The sequence below is a fragment of the Tamandua tetradactyla genome, chromosome 7, assembly GCF_023851605.1.
Source record: "Tamandua tetradactyla isolate mTamTet1 chromosome 7, mTamTet1.pri, whole genome shotgun sequence".
NCBI lineage: Eukaryota > Metazoa > Chordata > Mammalia > Pilosa > Myrmecophagidae > Tamandua > Tamandua tetradactyla.
Genome location: NC_135333.1, coordinates 164,905,608 through 164,928,114, shown reverse-complemented (window position 1 = coordinate 164,928,114; position 22,507 = coordinate 164,905,608). Strand labels below are relative to the sequence as shown.

Below are 22,507 nucleotides of genomic sequence, written 5' to 3'. Positions count from 1 at the left end.
AATGTGGGTAGGAATAAGCCAACATTATGTAACAGGAGAGGAAAGACAGCAGAATTAGAATATTTAATTGTGGATCAGAAAATTTAAAAGATATAGAATATGATACAGTCTCAAAACAAAATGGATATTGATACATATGCTATCAACTGTACTTGTACTGATTTTTCACATTATCAAAGGAAGTCCTAAAGAACAGAAATAAAGAAATATCTAAGTGGAACTTACAGATACAGTAGAGGAATTTAAAAACATTTACTGATTTTTAAAAAACATTACCAGAATTCTATTGCACACACAGTTTTTGTAACGTACTTTAATTTATGATTTTTCCATGCTGCTTTTCTTCCGCAATATTCCTACTACTAACTCCAAGTTAGTCCCTCAAATGAAGTATCATAAATCATTACCAATCTCATATTACTTAACTTCTAAGTTGTTTCCAGAATTTGTTGCTGTAATAATGTCAAGAAAAACATATTTTGGTATACCTTTGATTACTTCCAGAGATAAATTCATAAACATGAAATTGCTGGAATTAAGGTATAACACCTCTGTAAAGACTGATATTCTCTGTTGCATTGAGTTTATACTTTCAGCACTTATGTGTAAGGTCTCCTGAATCTTCATTGATATAAATATTATTCATTCTCAATATCTTTTAGAAAAGTGAAAATTTTCCCAACATTGAAAATTTGATAATTTTTATTGGGCATTTCTATTTCTCCAGTGAATTACCAATTCAGACCTCTGACCTATCTTCTACTGGCTTTAGACCATACGCTGTTTATATAGAAAGGATAAAATCCTATGTTATAAATCATTAAAATTTTTCTCAGAGCTTGTTTGCATTTAAACAAGCTATGTGGCATTTGAAGTTAATAAGTTTTATTTTTATCTAGTCAAATATATTCTTCTATGCAGTTTTTAATACATGAAAAAAATTCTTATTCTAAATAAGAATTATGGAGCTTTTCTAAGAGAAATTATAGATCTTGCAAGTGCTCTATCAATGTTTGCTGAAATAACTGGCTAGTCATAAAATCATTTATATTGGTTTCCTATTAAAATAAATTCACTTATGTCTGAATACTAATTTGAGAAATGCTTAATTTAAGAATTTTAAGTATTTTTACATCAAAATTTAAGGATCTCCTCATTCTATGATGCTCTCTGCTTTTAAAAAAAGCTTCAGAAATATCACTGGCTTTTATGTGATGGCAATCAGCAAACAACAAAGGGAAACAGGTACACTATTTATGTTTAGAGAACATAGGCGTAATCTGTATTTGTCTTCAGCAATTTCCTACTACAAATGGATTACCTTCAATGCAGGTAGGCTGAAGCCATCTGTGAAGTTATGTGCTTCCTCTTCTGAAATCTGCTCTTCACTAAGTCCAAGGCCCAGCTCCTTAAAAGGCACCACACAGATGTAGTTGGTTACATTGTCACTCTCAGAGTTCAGGGGGTAGGTTAAATTAGGTTAAGGCAATCAACAAAGCCTCTACATTAAAGCACAAACTTGTCCAAAATTATATTTACTAATCTTTTCTTTTGGCATGGGCAAGCTCCAGGAATTGAACCTGGGTCTCCAGCATGGCAGGTGAGAATTCTGCCAATGAGCCATCGTTGCACTGCCCTATTTACTAATCTTTATTATGAACATTTACTGGAAATTTATTTCCGTTTTTTAAAAAGAAACTAATTTTAAAATCTAATATATATTAACATAACACCTTGGACATCTTACAGGATACTTGTGAATAAAATATTTTTATATCTAAATAATTAAAAGTTGAACTCTTCAAAAGTGCTAAAGTGCTAATTTACTTATTTTTGATACCTACCTTTTGAAACTGTATTGGGTACTTTATTGTATCCTGGCTCAGGTCATCACTATGCTACTGTAAATACTTCTCTTCTTCTCCCAATCTGCATATTGCAGGACATCATTAGCTGGGCATTATCTGAAATACATAGACTACTAATATAAGTAGCACTAAACCTGTTCTCTCTAGATTGGTTGACATAGGCTATGTTACCATTTTCCTATTCCTTGTGGGCATGTATCCATATAATTACACAATTTCTCCTCTTCAAAACACTTTTGTAAAAAATTATATGTATTTTATGTATACACAATTCTTGATTTTGAATCATTCTTGCATTTCTAGCATAATCTTATTTGATCATACCATGATAATCTTTTGATATAGTGCTCAAATTTATAAAATTCTACTTAAAGGTTTTGCAATCTTCATTTGTGAGAGTGGTCCATACTTTTTATTTTTTGTAATACATGCTATGGTACTGAAATAATCCTATCTTCATAAATAAAATGATGTAGGTGGTATTCTTACCTTTTCTATGGCCTGAAATACTTTTTTTTCTGTTTTAACATATTAGACTTTTTGTTGTTTTTTAATTATTTTTTCAGTTTTGTTTTTTTTTTTCAAATTGTGAAAAAAACCCATATATACAAAAAGCAATAATTTTCAAAGCACACTGTCAACACTTAGTTATAGAGCAGATTTCAGAGTTTGGTATGGGTTACTGCTCCACATTTTTAGGTTTTTCATTCTAGTTGCTCCAAAACACTGGAGACTAAAAGAAATATCAATATAATGATTCAGCAATAACACTCATTTGTTAAATCCTATCTTCTCTGTTATAACTCCACCTTCTCTTTTGATCTTTCTCCCAATCTTTAGGGATATTGGACAATGTCCATTCTAACTTTTTCTGATTTTTTTTTTTAACAATCAATGGTTCACAATATCATCATATAGTGCATTTATCATCACAATTGACTTTTTATTTCTTTTTTGTGAAAAATAACATATATACAAAAAAGTAATAAACTTCAAAGCACATCATGACAATTAGCTGTAGAACAGATTTCAGAGTTTGGGATGGGTTACAATTCCACAATTTTAGGTTTTTACTTCTAGCTATTCTAAGATACTGGAGATTAAAAGAAATATAATGATTCAACAATCATGTTCATTTGTTAAACCCTACCTTCTCTGTATTACTCTACCATCACCTTTGATCTTTCTCCCATTCTTTAGGGGTATTTGGGCTATGCCCATTCTACCTTGTTGGAAGGGGCTGTTGATAATATGGGATAAGGGGATGGCCTGAAATATTTTTTAAAAACTATGAAATCATCTGGATCTAGCAGTTTAAGATTTTTTATTCATTTAGTTTTTAACTAGTAATATATCCATTGGGTTCAAAATTTTTGAGGAATTAAGGGTACAGTGAAGTCTGCTTCCTACCCTGGTCCCCTAGCCACCTAGTTCCCCTACCCAAAGGCAAAGGCAATCGGTATCACCAGTATCTTCTGTATTCATCAAGATATTTATGAATACATAAAAACAAATTCAACTATAAATGTGTGTGTATGTAGGGAAATGTATATATATGAACACACACATACCCACTTACATAAACAGTCCCTTTTACATATAAAATGGAAGTATACTGTATAACCTGCCCTGCGCAATGTTTTTATTTTTTTAACATAATTTGGAGATCATTCCTTATCAGTGCATCAAGGCCTTTATTATTCTTTTTTAATAGCTGCACATTTTCCATTGTTTAGATGCAAGTGTTTCCTTTTTTTAAATGGCATTTTTTTATCATATGTTGACCTCTTCAAGTTTTCTACTTCTTCCTGAGACAGTTCTGAAGACATTTTTGACAGAAAATGAACCACGTTTCTCTTACATTTCCAAAGTCGTTGCCATAGAGTTGTACATACTATCGCTCTTATAATTATTTTAGTTTCTTCCATATCCATGTTCTCATTACCAGCCTTGTATATTTTTGCTCTTTTTATTTTGATCAGGCTTCTGAGGATTCATATATTGTATTGGCCTTTTCAAAGAAGTGGTTGGTGTAATTTTTTACTTTAATTCCTTAAGATGTCTTGTGTGGAAAATATGTTCTGGTCTTGTCTACTTCTGAATTTCATCCTATACTCTACCCTCTGACTTACTATTCTCCATTTATGACAATCTTCTTTCTATATTTCAATTATGCTAAACTCTTCCCTGACACAAGATCTTTATATTCACTGGTCCATCTTAACTGGAACACTCTTCTCCCAGACCTTTCTCATTGTCCGGTTTCTAATTTAAATGTCAGCTACTTAGAGAAGCCTTTTCCTACCATCCATCATCCTTTCTTCTATTTCCCTGGAATTTATGTTTCTTTGTAGCACTTATACTTGAAAATCTCATTTATTTACTTTCTATTGATTATTTCATCTGCTAGAAGCTAAGTTCCCTGAAAACAAGGGTCTCATCTGTTTTACTCAATGCTAGATACCAGATATCTAGAACAATGATAGTGCAGGGAACGCATATAATTTGCAAACTCTGTTAATCTACTCCTTCCCACTTCCCTACTGATTAAACCATATGCTCCATGAGACAGTGTCCATGTCCACTTGCTTCTTAAAATTCTGTGCATTTCCAAAGAGGTAGCAAAAATCAATAAAAACATATAGAAAATATTTTAATTCATAGGCCAGACAGTCAAGACACAACTTTACCTATAACTAGTTGTATGACACTGAGCTAGTCATTTAATTTATTTTAGTTTTCTCATAAAGTGAAGACAAAAAAATCTAGCTGGGAAGGTTCATGTGAAGACATAATGATAGAACATAAGGGATTCTGTAAATCTTAAGTAATATACTTAGCGGTGCTACAGTACCCAGCATACTGAAGGCCCAAAGTAGTCTTTTTGCTCCTATTTATTCATAAATAACTTGTATATACATGTTTTATATTTAAATGTATATATGTATATATATACATTTTAACTAAAGTAACTAAAATGCCTTTATTTTCTGATTATAGATTTCCAAATTTAGAAAAGTTATAATTATTGTTATGTAATCTTTGAGTACTTATTATATACCAGACACTGTTAAAGTGCTTTACATGAATTGACTCATTTGATCTCAATGAAAATATAATGAGGGAGATTATTTTTATGGCCATTTTAAAGATGACAGGAGCAAGGTACAGATAAGTTAAGAAACTTAAGGTCATATAGGTAGTAACTAATAAAGCCACAATTTTAACTTAGCCAATCTAACTCTGGAGTGTTTTCAGAAAGGAGAAGGATTTCCTGTTTGCAGTTAATTATCATGTCATGATACAAATTTGTCATATTCAGTCATTTTTTAAAATGTCAGACTTAGCAAAGCTAAGCTCTTTGACTTTATTCTCTGGACCAGCACAGGGAGGGATTTTAAGGTTTTTCCCTTATTGAAAATGAGCTACCCAAGAACAGAAAAGCTTTCTTCCTGTTACTGCCATTCTCCCTGGAAGATACTTCCAACTTTAAAAAAGAAGTGATGGTGGAAATTAGTTTCAAAATACGCAATTTTAGTTTACAGTTAATTTGTACAGGATGCAACTATAATATCTATATAAAAGATTTCAGAAACATTGCTGTGTCCACATATAGCCAGAAAAGGATATTTTTTCAGCATATATAGGGTAGCTAGCCTTGCTGCTTGAAAGTTGGCTCTTACAGTTCTGTAGACAGCTTTCCGAAGACCGATGAGATGCTGACTGGGATGCTGTCCAGCTTTATTAAATGAGCAAGCAGCACTGACCCTGTCAAGCAAACTTGAAAAGTAAAATGTGATACAACTGTACAGGTGTCCTAAAGTTTTTGTTTCCTAAATCCACAATTATATTAAACTTACAAAAAAATTTCTTTTCATGATTTTCATTGGAAAATAATTAAAAGTATCCTAACTTGGGTCTCATAAATAGCCACTTCTCTGATACAAATATAACTAGCTATCAGGAAAAACACAAATGAAAAATTAAACTCTCAAAGTGTAAAAGCTTCCTCTGATCTGGGGAAACAATGAATTTTGATGAGATATAGTAGAACTGTACTGAGGAGGTTTATGTAAACATTTGCATCTATCTGTACATACAGACACATTCTATTTACTAAAATATACCAAAGTGGAACTATGTACATACAGTTTTCAAAACTGTTACCTATAAGAAGTATGAAGGCCTTAATTATGAATACTTAATAAACATTTCCGTATGTTCAATTGTAGATTTGGTCACTTGCACAGAATAATCAAATACTGTACATATATTCTGTACATTCATAAAAGTAGGTAAAATTATTTACCCACCTATTGCCACTGGCACTTACCTATTTAAAATGAGATAGGGGATGCAGAAAGATCAGTGGCCAACAGGGAAATGTAAGTAAAGCAAAGTAAGGGTTACTATGTAATAATGTAGCTACTCTCAAAACTGTTCAAGAGGAAGCACATTTTATGGCATTCTCCCACTAATCTTATGGAATGAAGTAGGGGATGCAGAAAGATCTAATCCATAATCTTTTCCAATAGCAAAATAAAATGGAATTTATTAATTTCTTAAATTTGCCCATGAACCAGTAAAACAAGACTTCTAACTCAAAACTTAAAAAATGTTAAACCAAACTAAAATATATTCAGGCATTAAAAGCCTACAAAATGCAGAAAACAATGACTGACAGGCTTATTTTAAAATAAGGAAACTGATGCAAAGAAGGATTAAAATATTTGCGAGGGAGGGTAAATTGTAGCAGAAATAAAAAAGCCTTCTTGATTTCAATAAATGGCACTTCTGCCTTGCTCAATTAATAAAATTAGCTTAAAAAAACTGAGTATATCTCTAAAAAATTATGATTCAAGATTTATTGTTCCTCATAATTTTTTCCTCCCATTATCCACTTATAGAGATAACTAAAGCACAATATTTATTTCAATACTTCTCTCTTCTGCCTGTCAGTCATCAGAACAGATAGAAAGAATAATCTAGAAGTAAATCATGGCCAACTATCTCATTTCATCTCTTCATGTTAATTCTACACATATAAGTAAAACATGGACAATGACAAAATGAACAGAATCTTCTACATACATGCCTAAGCATTATCTGCACGTGTAGCTACTTTGACCAATAAAATGCTGCATAAGAATAAAAAGGAGCTATTACATATTCTTTGTGATATTTTTAAGTTTTAAAACATGACCCTATATCAACATGAAGCAGACTTTAACCACAATTGAAGGGCAAAGATGAATAGACACTAAGGATTGTTATATTTTGCATTGAACAGAAAGGGAAATCATAAAATCCCTTTCATGTCTTGAGATTGTTTAAATACTAGTCAGAGTACAGCAGAGTGAAGAATGAGATGATCACTGGAGATTCTTTCACTTCCCTATTTCATGATTTTCCAAATACAACTAATCAAGAACAATGATTATTCTTAACAATATACTTACTTTTTCCCACCTATAAACTTCAAAGATTTTATAAATTATCAAGCATACCACAGCATCATATGTTAGTGTTAAGCAGGAAGCCTAGTGCACTGGAAACAGGCTTTAGAATCAGATGGAAATGGATTTGAACAGTTGCTCTAGCACTTATAAACACTTACGTAGTTATATGCAAAAATGCCTAGCACAATATATGGAATATCGCTGGTGTTCAATAAGTATAATTTTCCCTGTAATAACAGAATAAATTGCCCATGTCGCCTGTAATTTAATATACTTATTGCTAGAATGCTTAATATTTAATTTCCTGCAGGAATGTGACAAGTAATATCTGTATAATTTGAGAGCATCAGTGCCATAATACCTGCTAACATTTACCTAAAGAGTATTTTTAACACATATTGAGAGTTTTTCAAGGTGAATTCAGGTCAGAAACATCTGTCATTTAAACTGTGGAAAGAGGGCATTTGACAGAGTAAAGGAAACAAACATCTACAGGGTAGTTATTCAACTGCATACTAGGTCTAGTGTTAGGCACTCTATATATTATCTCTCTACTCACATGGTAATATACTTGCTTCAAATTAGATAAGATGAACCGTATTACATAAGAAACCTAACATAATGTCTTTGTTCCCTCACTTAGTAGTTAACAGACTTTAATAAGTGTTAAAGAGAAACACATTATTTCTATAAGTACAACAAAGAAAGGAAAATAGGTAATAATAATCTCATTTATGCAGTAGAAAAGACTTCTTAAGCTTTAAAAAATGAAATGAAAAATGAACTCACAGTGTAAAGCCTCTGGAAATGACTTCAGTTTCTTGGATGAGTCGTAATGCTTTTCTCACAAGGTTAGTAAAAGCTCTACTATTTGCTGCTGCATCTTCCAAGCGGACATTGTATTTTTTAAGAGTCACTTGTAGTTTTGCAGTCCGCCATAATCTTAAAGCTCTTATGACCAGATAAACAAATAGAACCACTCCCCATATCAACCAGGAAGATACAATCCACCAAGTGGGAAGCATAATGAGCAAACTAATGAAGGCAAATAGAATTGAGACATCCCTAGGAAAAAAGAAATCAAGAAAATGACATTCATCAGACTAGAGAACGATGAATTATTTTTATTAGTAAAAACAATTTTACGTTTAGGTTTACTAAAAGTTTGACTTAAAAATATATGAAATCATAAAATGTAATGTGAAATCATTTTTAAATATCTAGCAACTAGATAATGGTGTTAGGTATTAAAATTTGATCTTCCAAGTTTAGGAAGATGTGTAACTCAAAAAGCAAGCTTCAGTTTAAAAATCCAGTTTAACAGATTTAAAAATAAAAATAATATTCTGGAGATAACATGAAATCTTTTTTTCTAAAATGAGACTACTTGCAGAGGCACATATAATTTCTCAAAAAAAACCCAAACATTTTTCCAATTAGAAATATTATATACTTGACAAGTAATTACTTTGAATGAACTCATTTAATTTTAAATACTCATGGTGGAATATTCCCATTTCACAAATTTGGAATACACACTTACTGCAGACTGTGATACAGAAAGCTTTGTATTTTCATGTTGCTTTAATCAAAGTAAAGATACAAATAAACTATATTATTAGGTCAATTACAAAGCCAAAAAACTAAAATACATCTTTTAAGCAATGAAAACTTTGATGAAAATGTTTATATATTTAAAAAGGTCAGTGTAGGGGATATATTTGAAGATATTTGGAAAACAACACCAGCAATACTTGGAAGGAATTACAGTCATATTACATAGAAAGTCACATGCAAGAATGCTTCTTAATAAATATCTGCCTAACTTAATTTCCCTTGTGGTACTTTACTTTTTAGACTATATTGGTAGTATCACAAAGCGAAATTCTATCATATACTTTTATGCATTAATAGCAATGTCTAAAAGTGTTTATTGGTCTCATAGTTAAAGAAAACTCTGAAGGTAAAATAGTAAATTCTTAAAATATATGCTCCCTTCCAGCAGTTCCTTAAATTCTTATTATTTTTGAAGGATAAGATATTTACCTTCTCATTAGAGTGCCTATGGATCTGAAAAACATCACTCTCTGCTACTATCCATTCCACTATGAAGCATATGTCAGTGTGACTGGAAAGATACATAAATTCAGAATACTAGGGCCAAGGATGTAATTGCCTATGTAGCTTGAATAGTTTGAGCAGTGATTTTGTTTATTCATTGATTCAACCCTACTTCTCTACCAAATTTATTATATTTACACTTTAAAAGGAAGAGGACATTAACAATTCTGTAGATAAAATTCCTTTTTACTAATGATTCTTTTTAAAACAAAACAAAACAGATTATCACCTAGGACTTCTGCATTAGGCCCAAATATTTTAAGTGATTTAAAGTTTCAGGATAGTTTGAATCATCAAATTATGTTTCCTATGATCTCTTCTCAGCCGATTCAGCAAGAGATGACTATTTACCTTCATGTCTTATCTTATCCTTGGTGTCTCTACTGTGCTCAATAATTAAATAGAAGTATAAAGAAGTGGCTAGGTTTGCAGATACACATGGTCATGGGTGCACGGTGAGAGAGATTCTTTTTGGTATATATTATACCTGTTTTTTTGATTGTTAAGTATAGAACTAATTATTCTGAGTTGGAAGAATGTATAATCAAACTGAATTTTTCCAGCATTACTTTTAAGTTGTATTTACTTTAGAAAGTTACTTTTTAATTCTCCCCTCTGTTACATCATTACATTAATTGTAATGCTAAAACATAGGGCACATTTACAATGGAAAGAATGATGATGGATTTCTTACACTAATACTCTACATGTAAGCAAAGGATATTTTCTGTTCAGTACCAAATATTAGGGGTTGCCAAAGAGCGAAGTGTTGGAAGGTGTCCATTTTCCTGTTGAGGTTGTCCTACAGACAGGATACTGGGATCAAGTAGCTCAATCAGTTCCACATCCTCTTGTAACAGGACTTCCTGTTGCAGGATGGTATGTAGTGAGTTGAGACGGAATCCAATATCCTTGCCATTAAAAGATCAGAAAAGAGATATGAATACATACATAATTTTGTATTAAATATTAAACTCCTAATGCACTAATAAAATTTGGAGGTCTTTATTTTCAGCACAGACTCCAGTCTATCTTCAGTGTGATATATGGGATTTTATTTGCACTGTAAATGTGAAACAATAAAGACTGAGGTGGCCATTAGAGTGCCATGAAACATGAAATACAAATTTTTAATATAGAGATATTAAGTCATTTCAGATTAATAAACCTGCCTAATAAACCTAATTAAATTGTTGGAGCACAACATGAAAAATATACTACTATAACAAAAGATGCTGTCCCTAGATATTATACATATAGCTAATATCTAAGAATTATATCAGCAGGATCAAGGCCTACTAATACTGGAAATTCAGATATTAAAAATACATAACTGGGGCGGGCCGCGCTGGCTCAGCAGGCAGAGCTCACGGCTGCCATGCCGGGAACCCGGGTTCAATTCCTGGTGCCTGCCTATGCAAAAAAACATTACTGGGGGCGCAAAGGTAGGTTAGTGGTAGAGTTCTCGCCTGCCATGTGGGAGACCTGGGTTTGATTCATGACTCGTGCACCTCAAAAAAAAATCAATAAATGGCGCTGCAATAATGGGACAGGTGTATGGAAAAAGAATGAAATGTGATCCCCACCATACAGCATACAAAAATAGTAAAAAAAAAAATCGAGGAATGTAATGCAAAATTACATTTACATTTGATAGCATTTTATAGTTTACACTTTCACATATCTTAGCACATTTAATTCCTTCCTTTCTTCCTTCTACCAACCTATGAGTGAATATCTTCTATATGCCAAGCACCATGCTTGACACTAAGGACACAAAAAAACAAACAAGACATGCAAGTCTCTGATCTCAAAGAGTTCATGGTCTAATGGAGAAGACTGAAAACTAAACAGATATACTGTGCAAAGGAGTGCTATATGTTACACCTAGGGCACTATGAAAATGGCATATAGGGACCAAAGCTGTAATGATGTCAGAAAAAATAAAACAGGTGATGATTGAGCTAATTATTAATGGAGGAACAAGAACTGACCAGATGAAGGAGCTGAAAGATTGGAAGAGGAGAGAATAAAAGAAAGTTTGGGGAACTACAAGTCATCTGATACTAGTTGTGTGCAGGGTGCATGTGGTGGAGAGGCAAGGAGTAGAGCTAAGGCAGACAGTTGAATTTCACAGTAACACTGTGTGCTGGTTTGAAAGGATTATGTATCCTAGAAAAGCCGTCTTTTAATCCTGATCCCTTGTGGAGGAAGATATTTCTTTTAATCCCCATTCAGCACTGTAGGCTGGGAACTTGACTGGATTATAACCATGGAGATGTGACTTGCCCAATTGTGAGTTTTAATCTTTGATTAGAGGGAGATGAGTCTCCACCCATTCCAGGTGGGTCTTGATTAGTTCACTGGAATCCTTTAAAAGAGGAAACATTTTGGAGATGACAGAACCAAGAGAACCCACATAGTCAAAGACCTTTGGAGATGAAGAAGGAAATTACCCCCGGGGGAGCTTCATGAAACAAGAAGCCTGGACAGAAAATGGGAAATGTCATCATGTTCGCCATGTGCCTTTTCAGTTGAGGGAGAAATCCTGAATGTCACCAGCCTTCTTGAACCAAAGCATCTTTCCCTGGATGCCTTAGATTGCACATTTCTAAATTCTTGCTTTAATTTGGACATTTTCAGTTTCAGAAATATAAAAGTGCAATTTAATAAATTCTCCTTTTTAAAAGCTATTCTATTTCTGGTATATTGAATTCAAGCAGCTTGTAATCGAGAATACCCTGTGATGTACATTATACCGCTCCTCTCAATTTTATAGAGGAGAAAACCAAACTCCAAAGAGATTAAGTAACTTCCAAGAATTCTGACTTCAAATCATAAGTCTTAGGTAGTCAATTTTTCTTCCCTATTTACCCTTTGCCTCACAGAAAATTTAAAGTTTTAGTTTTCAAGATAATTTTTAATAGACAAGGTCTTTAGCAATTAAAGTAAAACGAGTTAGGTCTAGAATTTAAGACAGGTTTGCTGTTATTAGTCAACCAGTCACTGTCACACCACAGATTTCAGTCCAAGCTGATCAAAGTACAACTTAAGCAGGAATGTATGATCAATATATCAAACTATAAGTACAGTCCTCTTGACAATGTCATTTTTGGAGAAGAATATTTTTAATATTAGGTTTATCTGGATATATTTATCTTCAATTATCTGCAAAATGAACATCTTCTTGGTAGAATGGTGATCTTCTTTTTAGTCTATTATGGCTTAAGACCATCTAGTGACATACCTTGCATGTACCTCTGCGTTTATACTTCATATTTGAACCATTGCCTCCTTTCTCATCTTACTACACTAATTCTAACATTAAGAACCACTTAATTATGACAGCCCCCCCCCACTTTCATAGAGAGAACAGCACAACTCATTTTATATGAACATTTAAAGAAAAAGAAAACAAGCAAAGACGGTAGGATGGTAGCTTTGCAAGTAATCTCTGAAAGAATCTTCACATACTGGACTTGCTGTTTGGTCTGGATTCCCCAATCAGACATGGCTATATTAAAATACATGCAATAAAAATCAGATTTTTGATACAAAAGTTTTAAATCATACCTTTTATGAGAGCTTTATATGTCAATATTTGGGTGATTTGAAGATGTCTAAATAGATAAAGACCAAGGCTAACAGAGAGGGGAAAAAATTATTAATATATAATGGGAACGCTTCCTCTTCACAGATTCCCTTACAGAGATGCTTTCTTCAACACTATCCTTTGGTATCAGGCCTGTGCTGGTTTGAAAGGACGTATGTCCCCCCAGAAAAGCCATGTTTTAATCTAAATCCCATTTTGTAAAGGCAGAATAATCTTTATTCAATACTGTATATTTGAAACTGTAATTAGATCATCTCCCTGGAGATGTGATTTAATCAAGAGCAGTTGTTAAGCTGGTTTAGGTGACACATGTCTCCACCCATTTGGGTGGGTCTTGATAAGTTTCTGGAGTCCTATAAAAGAGGAAACACTTTAGAGAATGAAAGAGATAGAAAGGTAGTTAATGAAAAGAGTTTAGGTTTTGGAACCAGGATGCATTGGTTCAAACTCTGGATCTATTACTTTCTAGTTGAATATTCTTGAACAGTTCACTTAGTGAGTATTCGTAAACCAAAGTGAACTGTCTGGACCTCAGGTCTTTCACTCATAAAATGCACCAAATCCTTTTAATGTTATTTGGATTACCAAATGAAAATGTGATCATTTTATAAATGTTAATTTAAAAGAATTATGATAGTCACTGAAGGTCATAAGTGAGCAAAGGATCATGAAACCTGCTTACTTATAACCTAATTACCACTTTAGGGGACCACAAAAACTTTATAACTTGAACTTTTTAGTTATACTACTTGGATTTTCTATTGTTGGGATGTAAGAAAGCTGAAGTCTCCCTTGGGGGTCAGGGTTATAGTATAGCATAGAGTAGAAACAGAAAGCCTCACAGGAATCACAATTAAGAATCTCGATGTTAACTATTTCAAGACTTTGGGAAATTCTGTGATTTAGCAGTCCCACAAGACTAAATTTCACATAGCAAGTTACCAGAAAACTTGCTGATTAACAGGATGAATAAATTAGGGAGGAGTCACTTTTGATTTTGCCCAAACTCTATAATCATAACCTGTGGGATTAGGATGAAGACAGCCAAGTTCTAAAGTGAAAAGGGAGAAGATTCCACTAATAGATACATCCTCTTCCCTGCTGAGAGGAATACTATTATTGGAAGAGAATGGTAGCAGTAGATTAGTAATCTAACAAATAAGGTTTCAATAACTACCAGATTTCAATTCCAAGTAGCTGCTCTGAAAAATACTAATCAGCCAAATTCAAATATCCATTTCATATACTCAGAGACAAGCTCTCTAGCCAATGTCCAAATCAGTATCAAAACAAACTGATTCCTCTATTTTCTCACTAATTAACTGAAGCCCTGAAAATGACAAAAGTAAAGCAAACACTTACCAACTTGTGAAGTAAATCATCCTTCTTACTGCATGTAGGAAAAAAAATCCAACTTTTGATGGTTTCAGCCACTTTAAATAGGATGACTTGCTAGAGGAAATGAATGACATGTATAAGATTACTACACCACATCTAACAGCAGAAAAACATCAAATAACTCACCTCTAAATGATCACAGTTTTTATCATAAAAAGGGAGAAAAAAATTATGCAGGTTATGTGCCTTGTCAATATGGTTCAGCCCTTTCCTTATTAGTTCTCAAATCTAGCTGTATGTCAGAATCATCTGAAAATCTTAGAAAGATATTCCTGGGCCTGAAGTGATGAAATTCAGCATTACCCCATTCAGCAAACTGTTAAAACAGACGGAAAAAGTGATCAGATTTTGTCTAGAGATATGAATGAAGCCGATATGGATAGGACTAAGATGAATCAGAACAGTGGGTAAAGGATGATATGGACCATATTTTCAAACTTGAACCTCTGGTGAGACTAAAAGTAGAGATGTTTATTTCGTGCAAAATTTATATTTTGGGTAGCACTTACCAATTTAACTTGTATGGTCAGTTTACTTGAACATCATAGCTACATGGGTGTGAGATCTTGTTGGTTTGTACAGGTGAATGTGATGCCCTGATATATTCCAGAGTAATTTGGGCAGAGAATAAAAAAGTATTTGCAAAGTCCCCTTGGGGGACTGGGGAGAAAGGAGGAAATATTCAACTTCCCCATCTGGTGAATTCCCGATATTCTTGCAAGCAGTGGGGACAACAAACTCAATAGGCTGAGCCCTCTACCTTGGGGTTCGCCCCTATGAAGCTTATTCCTACAAAGGAGAAGCTAAGCCTACTGATAATTATGCCTAAGAGTCACCCCCAGGAAATCTCTTTTGTTGTTCAGATATGGTCTCTTTCTCTAGCCAACTCGGCAGGTGAACTCACTGCCATCCCCGCTATGTGAGATGTGACTCCCAGGGGTATAAATCTCACTGGCAACTTGGGACCTGACTCCTGAGGATGAGCCAGAAGTCAGCATCATGGGGAAAAGAAAGCCTTTGTGACCAAAAGGCAGAAAAGAGAAAAGAGGCAAAATAAAGTCTCAGAGGCTGAGAGATTCCAAACAGAGTCAAGAGGTTATCTTTATACACTATATGAATATCCCTTCTTAGTTTATGGTATGTTAGAGTGGCTAGAGGGAAGTACCTGAATGTTGAGCTGTGTTTCAGTAGCCTTGATTCTGGAAGACCTGTATAACGATATAGCTTTTACAATGTGACTGTGCAAACCCTGTGTCTAATGCTCCTTTTATCCAGGGTATTGACAGATGAATAAAAAAAGATACAAAATAAATATTATGGGGAGATAAAGAGTAAAAATTGGGTAGAATGAAATACTGTGGGTCAATGAGAGGGAGGGGAAAGGGGTATGGGATGATGGGATGTATGTTCTTTCTTCTTCTCTTCTGGAGTGATGCAAATGTTCTAAAAATGATCATGGTGAAGAACACACAACTATGTGATGATATTGTGAGCCACTGATTGTACAGTGGAATGTATGTGTGTGAAAATTTCTCAATAAAAATGTATTTAAAAAAAAAAAAAGAAAAAAAGAAAGAAAAGAAACATTCCTGGGTCCCAAAACTAAGTATTCTGATTCAGCAGGCTTGAGATAAGACCTGGAAATAAAATTCTTAAAGAACAGCCAGAAGTCATTGTGATATAGTTTGAAAGACTATATGTTGAAAAGACAATGGTTTTTATTTCAGGATGAAAACCATAGGATAGCTCCGAGTTTACGAATACTAAGAATATTTCATTCCATAATACTAAGGCAGAAAAATATTTTAATACATTTTAGAAAAACTGTCACATATTAAAGCAAAGTTACATTATTATTATTGAATTAACAAAAAATTCTGTTTACCTAACAGCCCATTTCCTGAGCATGCCAGTAAATGGTTTTATTATATATCAATTGGCTTTCTTCCCCACTTTATTTTCAATCATCTGCACTGAATATGCATTGGTTAAAGTTATTGAGTAGTTAAGATAAAATTTATCAAAATCTAGGTACTATAACTTTATTTTTGGCATCAGTTCAACAAAAACATTCACTGAGTGACTACTATATCCCAGGTTCTGTTATGGGTCATTGGAACAAAGGTGAATACACACAACTGTTGTTTTCAAGTACAGAAGAAGAGACAGAACAAATAATTCCAAACCAATGGAAAATCGGGAAAAGAGGCAGTCAGAATGGAGGTAATATTGAAGCTAACCCCTAAAAGATGAGTAGTAATTCAACAACAAAGGAGGGATGACCATGCCAGGCAAGGGGAAAAGGATGAGCAAAAGCAAAGAGCCATGGAAGCACACGCCATGCGGATGGTGGCATAGTCTGTGAAAGCTATCATCCAAGGGATAGAAGTAGAGAATAATTAATGAAGTTAAAAATAAACACTGAGACATGCTTTAAAGGACCTTAGTCTTAAATGCCACAGTAATTTAGACTTTATCCTGTAGGATCTAAGGAGTCATGAACATTTTTTATGCAACGATGTGAAACAATAAAATCAGCAGTTTAGAAAAATAACTGGCAATTGTGTCGATGCTGTACTGTCAGGGAATGATAGTAGACAAGAAGCCTGATTAGAAGAACATTTAATAGTCTACTGAAAGCCTGTTAAAGGCCTGAACTAGGATAGAAAAATGATAATGACTGAGAGTTTAGATTTAGGAGACAGATGTTGACTTGATGATACATCCCTTAGCAACCAAATCAATGAGTGAGTGATGGGAAATGGTATGATAACTGAGAGTAATAATTTAGAAATACAGGACTCAGGGAAGACTGCAAAATCAAGCTAAATGGCTACTGAAGGCAAGTGATGAGATCACTCAAGTAGGACAGACCAAACAGAGCAGAGGCCTGATGATAAAACATTATAGAAGGAAGAATAATCAAACACAGAAAAAACACAAAGAAACAATGAATATTCGAGGTAAGAATACCAGGGGAGGCTATTTGGTAAGTATGTAATCACATCAAAAACATAAGCAAAAAAAGGGAAGGGCGGTGTGATTAATGCCAAAGACTAATTCCCTTTGAACTCGTATTATACAGAGTATTGTTTTCTAAAGAAAATAAGTGACACTTAAGCAAAATTTGGGAGGTAATTCTAGAAACATATCACCTGAGAATGAATTAAATAATTTACTGAATCTCTCAAAATTTAGCTGCCCCTAGATTTAGAAAAATCTACTATAGAGAAACATAGTTCATATAGTTAAAGAGTTGGCTTTAAAATGTGTAACAAACAGATTAAATGAACTTTCTAGAATGTGGCAATTTTTAATTTTGGCTATGGTTTATTTTAATTTCTGAAGAGATACAATTTTTTAAACTCTCACTTGATTTATTTATAAACTAACACAATATTTAAAAATACTTGTTATAAATATAAAAGAATTAAATTATCTACAAAGCCCAAGCGTGAACAACAACAAAAATAAATCAATGCTCATCTCCCTCCCCAGTACTATTTCTTGGTCCATTCTTTGTCTTTTTATGCCAAGTAATATCAAATCCACTTTTTAACTTCATAGATAAACCTTTAGGTTTTGCTTTCAAAACACTTCTCAGGAACAATCATATATGAAAGGGGCAAGGGGAAAAAGGTAAAACTGGTTCTCATCCAAAAGCTGTAACTCCCCTAACTTCCACCTTCTGAGTATTAGTCAAAACCACATTTCTTTAGTGTTTACTTTGCTGTTCTAAATGAGCTCAGTGTAGTTACCTCACACATTAGGGGTTCTTCTAAGAAGACCAAGAGAAATATGATCCTTCTTCCTACTCACCTTTCCCTCCCTATCTCAATGGTCTAAAAACTAATTGAAGACTTTAAACACCTCTACCCAACAGTAATTTAGTCTTATAATAATAACATTGATTAAGCTAAAATGTTCAGTAATGAGTTAGCCTGGTTATATATTTTTCTATTAAATTAGATTTCTTGGGATGAAACTCTGAAATGTACTAGAATATTTTCCTATCTTAGTAAATATGGCTAAGTGCATTTTATAAAACATAATTAATGGGGAATCTTACTGTACTCCTCAGTCTCACAATGCTGTTTATCAAATATAAAATATTCACTGCATAAAAATATATAATACTATAGACATAGAGGGCATAAAAGTTGAGGTAAATAAACTCACTCCATCATATATCGTAAAACTAGTTTTTAAGAAGTATTTTGTCAATTTATTTTCTTGTAATCTGTGTTTCTCTTTTTAAAAAGATTTAAAGAAAAAATTTCATTTATTAGAGGAGTTCTATTATTTGTGTTCTTACTAGGATTTTATTAAATTTTTCTGGTTCTCTCCAGATAACTTTAATTTTAAACAAATAATATACTTTAATTGTTAACTACATTCATTTCCTCACGTTACATAAATTACCCATGAAATGGTTCAAAATAGCCAGAATTTGTGCTTATCTAAACAGATAGTTTTCTATTATTAATGAAATCAGAAATAAAATCTTACCAGTGTGGGAAAGGATATGTCGGTGCTTAACAAGGCTCTTTGTTTGGAAAACAGAGGACAAGGTAAAAGGGAATTTTAAAAAATCAGCAGGGGAAAAATAAAATATATAGCCATAAGGACGTATGCTTCCTTACTTTCGAGAGGGTTCTTGTAGGAGGCTTTTGTTGTCCCTCTGTTGCTGTGGATTTTTCTGTTTTTGGTGACAAAGAAGAACATATTTCAAAGTCTGTGTGTCCTAGATCCTGTAAGTACTGATAAAGTGGAGAATTCTGAAAGAGACATATAAGATACAGAGACAAAGGAAAATTTCAAGATCATTATTATATCAAAAGCTTTAGAAGTCAAATGCAATATGAATTTTATTACCATGATCAGTACACCCCAATTCTTCTATAAAGAACTGAATTATCTGTCACAATGCCATTTAGCCTTAATAAATCAACAAAAAATTCAAGAGAGAACCAAAAAAGGAAAAATTCTAAATAAAACATGGAACTTTTAAAGCAAGTACCAGTAAGAAAAAAATGAATTTAGTAGTATAAATAGATTTGTTGAGGAATTCCTTTGCCCAATTGTTTATAGTCTTAGAGCAAACTGCTTCAAAATAGTCAATGCTGGCTATTGCCAACTTCAAAAAGGTCCAACAATGAAAAACAGTAATTATTCAAAACAAAAGAATTAAACAATGACTACACTATATTTGCTATAATTTTATCCTACCATCATATTCATTAGTTCATTCAATGTATCATCTTCCATATACCCAGCACTGTAAACAAACTTAAAACTCTTCTAGAAAGTTACCTTAGATAAGCTATGCCTCACATACAAACATATGGCAAATGAGAAAGTGTGGCTAATAAAAGCATTAGAACCTGGTGTTTAAGAGCACGGATTTCAGGAACCAAACTGTATTAGTTCAATCCTCAACTCTGCCTCTTACTAGCTGTGTAATCTAAGGCAATTAATTTATAACCCTTGCATGCTTCAGCTGCCTCATCTAAAAATGGGAATAACACCCTGTTATAGGGTTCTTAAGAGGATTAAATACATAATGCACTTAGTCCCTGGCACCTGGTAATCACTCAATTAATACTTTAACTTTACATAAGCTATGTGGGAAAAGTACAGGTTTTGAAACCAGACATTCCCCTCTATACCCCACCACACCACTCAAATCACTCTCAATTCCATTAAACAGATATATCATTGTCACTACTGGATAAAAATCTATTGGATAGCTCTTTCTGGATGAAAAGGAATCTTTAATTTTAACTTTCCCATTATTCGTTAAGCACAAAGTTGGTTACCTGTTTAAAAATAAACCTGGATTCCAGCCCAGAAAACACTTAATTTTTATAGACAGTACATTAAGTGTTGGAGACACAATAACAACGAAAAAACAAAACAAAACAAAAAACAAAACACAAACCGAAAGCTAGCAACATCGCTAACAAAGTACTGTGTGGCAAAAGCTAGTGTTTCACTACCATCATCTCAGTTAAGGCTCACAATAAACTCTTTTTAAAAAAGTATGTTTATTAGTAAAACAACATAGAAACATTCTTAACACACAAACATTCCACACATGGTGTACAATCAATGGCTCACAATATCATTACACAGTTGTGTATTCGTCACCGTGATCATTTTTTTGAACATCTGCATCACACAATAAACTGTTAAAAGTATTATTGTGATCATCATTTTTATTATTACTACTCCTTCCCGTATCTAGTGAGTGAGACACCAAACAAGCTTACTTATAGTTTTGTAAAGAGTCATCAAGCAAATTAACAATAATAGGAATATACTCAATGTTATGGAAACAGAGAAAGGTAGCTAAATTAGAAATGTGCCCCTGAGTTCCGAAGAAGGATAATTTGTCGGACTGCTAGTGGAGTATCAATTTCAGAGAACAGGAATAATAGGAGTCAAACGCCTTTCTTTTAAGCTATGTATATATAATCACTCATAAGAAAAATATTAAAATAATTTAATATAAGGAGGAAAATGCTTTATATTCTTCTATCAGACTTAAAAATCTCAAGCGGTATGAACGGTTAAATCTTCGTGTCACCCATACAGTATATTCAAACATAGTTCTTGAATAACTCAATCTGTACTTTCAAATTCAGTTGTGAACCCCAGGCAACCCTTCTCCTAGGGTGGCAAAAGAACAAGAACACCAAGTCATTCGTTGTGGGTTGAACTTTTGAAAAGTCAGACACTTAAAAAAACTTGTTTTTAAGCAGCAGAACTCTTTTCTTTGATAGAACTCCTGGGGGAAGAACAATAAATAAGATGGATCAAAGTAGAGTTACTCTCTAATTCAGGGGTCAGTGAACTTCTGGAAAAGGCCTAAAATAGTAAATATTTTAGGGTTTGCAGGCCATATGTTTCTGTTGCAACTACTCAACTCTGCAACTTTAGTGTGAAGCCAGCCATAGACAAGATGTGAACTTTGTTTGAAGCTATGCACCAAGAACAGCATGTTCTTAAACGTAAGTCATTTCTATGGGCATAAACCTTTTGTAAGAAGGACCTTTTGATGAGGTTAATTCAGTTAAGGAGTGGTCCAATGCAATCCAAGATGGGTTATGACCCTAATCTTGGAATCCTTTATAAGCAGAATGAAATTCAGACAGATAGAGAAAAACCACAGGAAACAGAAAGTTGATGGTCACCAGAACCTGGAAGAAAAGGAAGAGGCCAGGAGAGGCCACCATGTGCACTGCCACATGACAGAGAAGTCAAGGACCAAGGATCACCAGCAGTCAGCCCCAGAATTCCAGTCTTTGGGAAGAAATCACCTTGGTGACGCCTTGATTTGGACTTCTTCTAAGCTCAAAACTGTGAGCCAATAAATTCCCATTGTTTAAGTAACCTATTTCACAGTATTTGCTTTAGCAACAAGCAAACTGAAACATAAACCAACGAGAATAGTTATCTTTCAATAAAATATTATTATCGACACTGAAATTTAAATTTCACACAACGTTCCTGTGTCACAAAATATCATTCTTTTGATTTTATTTTCCCACCATTTAAAAGTGTAAAATCTACTTAGCCCACCAGTCAAACAAAAGCAGGGACAGGCCAAATCTGGCCCAACAACAATAAGTTTGCTAACTCCTAATTAAAGAAATTGAAAGGATGGGGAAAAATATACATAAAAGTAGTAACCAAAAGGGAGCTGGGGGGGGCTACATTAACATAAGATAAAACTGACTTTAAGTAAAAAGCAATTACGAGGGACAAAGACAGTCATCATATAGTGATAAAGTCATCATAATTAATTCAACAAGATGTAATAATTATAAATATATATGCACCTAACAGAAGTGCCCCTAAATATGGAAAGCAAGTATTGACAGATTTGAAGGGAGAAATAGATGGCTCTATATTAATAGTAGGAGACTTTAACACACCACGTTTAAGGATGGATAGAACATCTACATCGAAGATTAATAAGGAAATAGAAGACTTGAACATTACTCTAAACCAATTACACTTACCAGACATACATAGAACACTTT

General features: G+C 33.4%; 1 protein-coding gene across 6 annotated transcripts in view; it reads right to left on the bottom strand.

Moving 5' to 3' along the window:
• VEZT (vezatin, adherens junctions transmembrane protein) overlaps positions 1-22,507 on the bottom strand; it is a 102,951-nt gene that overhangs the window by 35,701 nt on the left and 44,743 nt on the right. For 3 of the 6 annotated variants that reach the window (XM_077111641.1, XM_077111637.1, XM_077111639.1), the window contains exons 2-7: positions 19,103-19,237; positions 14,424-14,513; positions 10,187-10,359; positions 8,117-8,392; positions 5,499-5,648; positions 1,322-1,469 (exon numbers count right to left, since the gene is read on the bottom strand). In XM_077111641.1, the coding sequence (XP_076967756.1) occupies positions 1,322-1,469; positions 5,499-5,648; positions 8,117-8,392; positions 10,187-10,359; positions 14,424-14,513; positions 19,103-19,237 (972 nt within the window). The remainder of the gene's footprint in view (positions 1-1,321; positions 1,470-5,498; positions 5,649-8,116; positions 8,393-10,186; positions 10,360-14,423; positions 14,514-19,102; positions 19,238-22,507) is intronic. The other 3 variants (XM_077111638.1, XM_077111642.1, XM_077111643.1) reach the window with 2 other exon arrangements.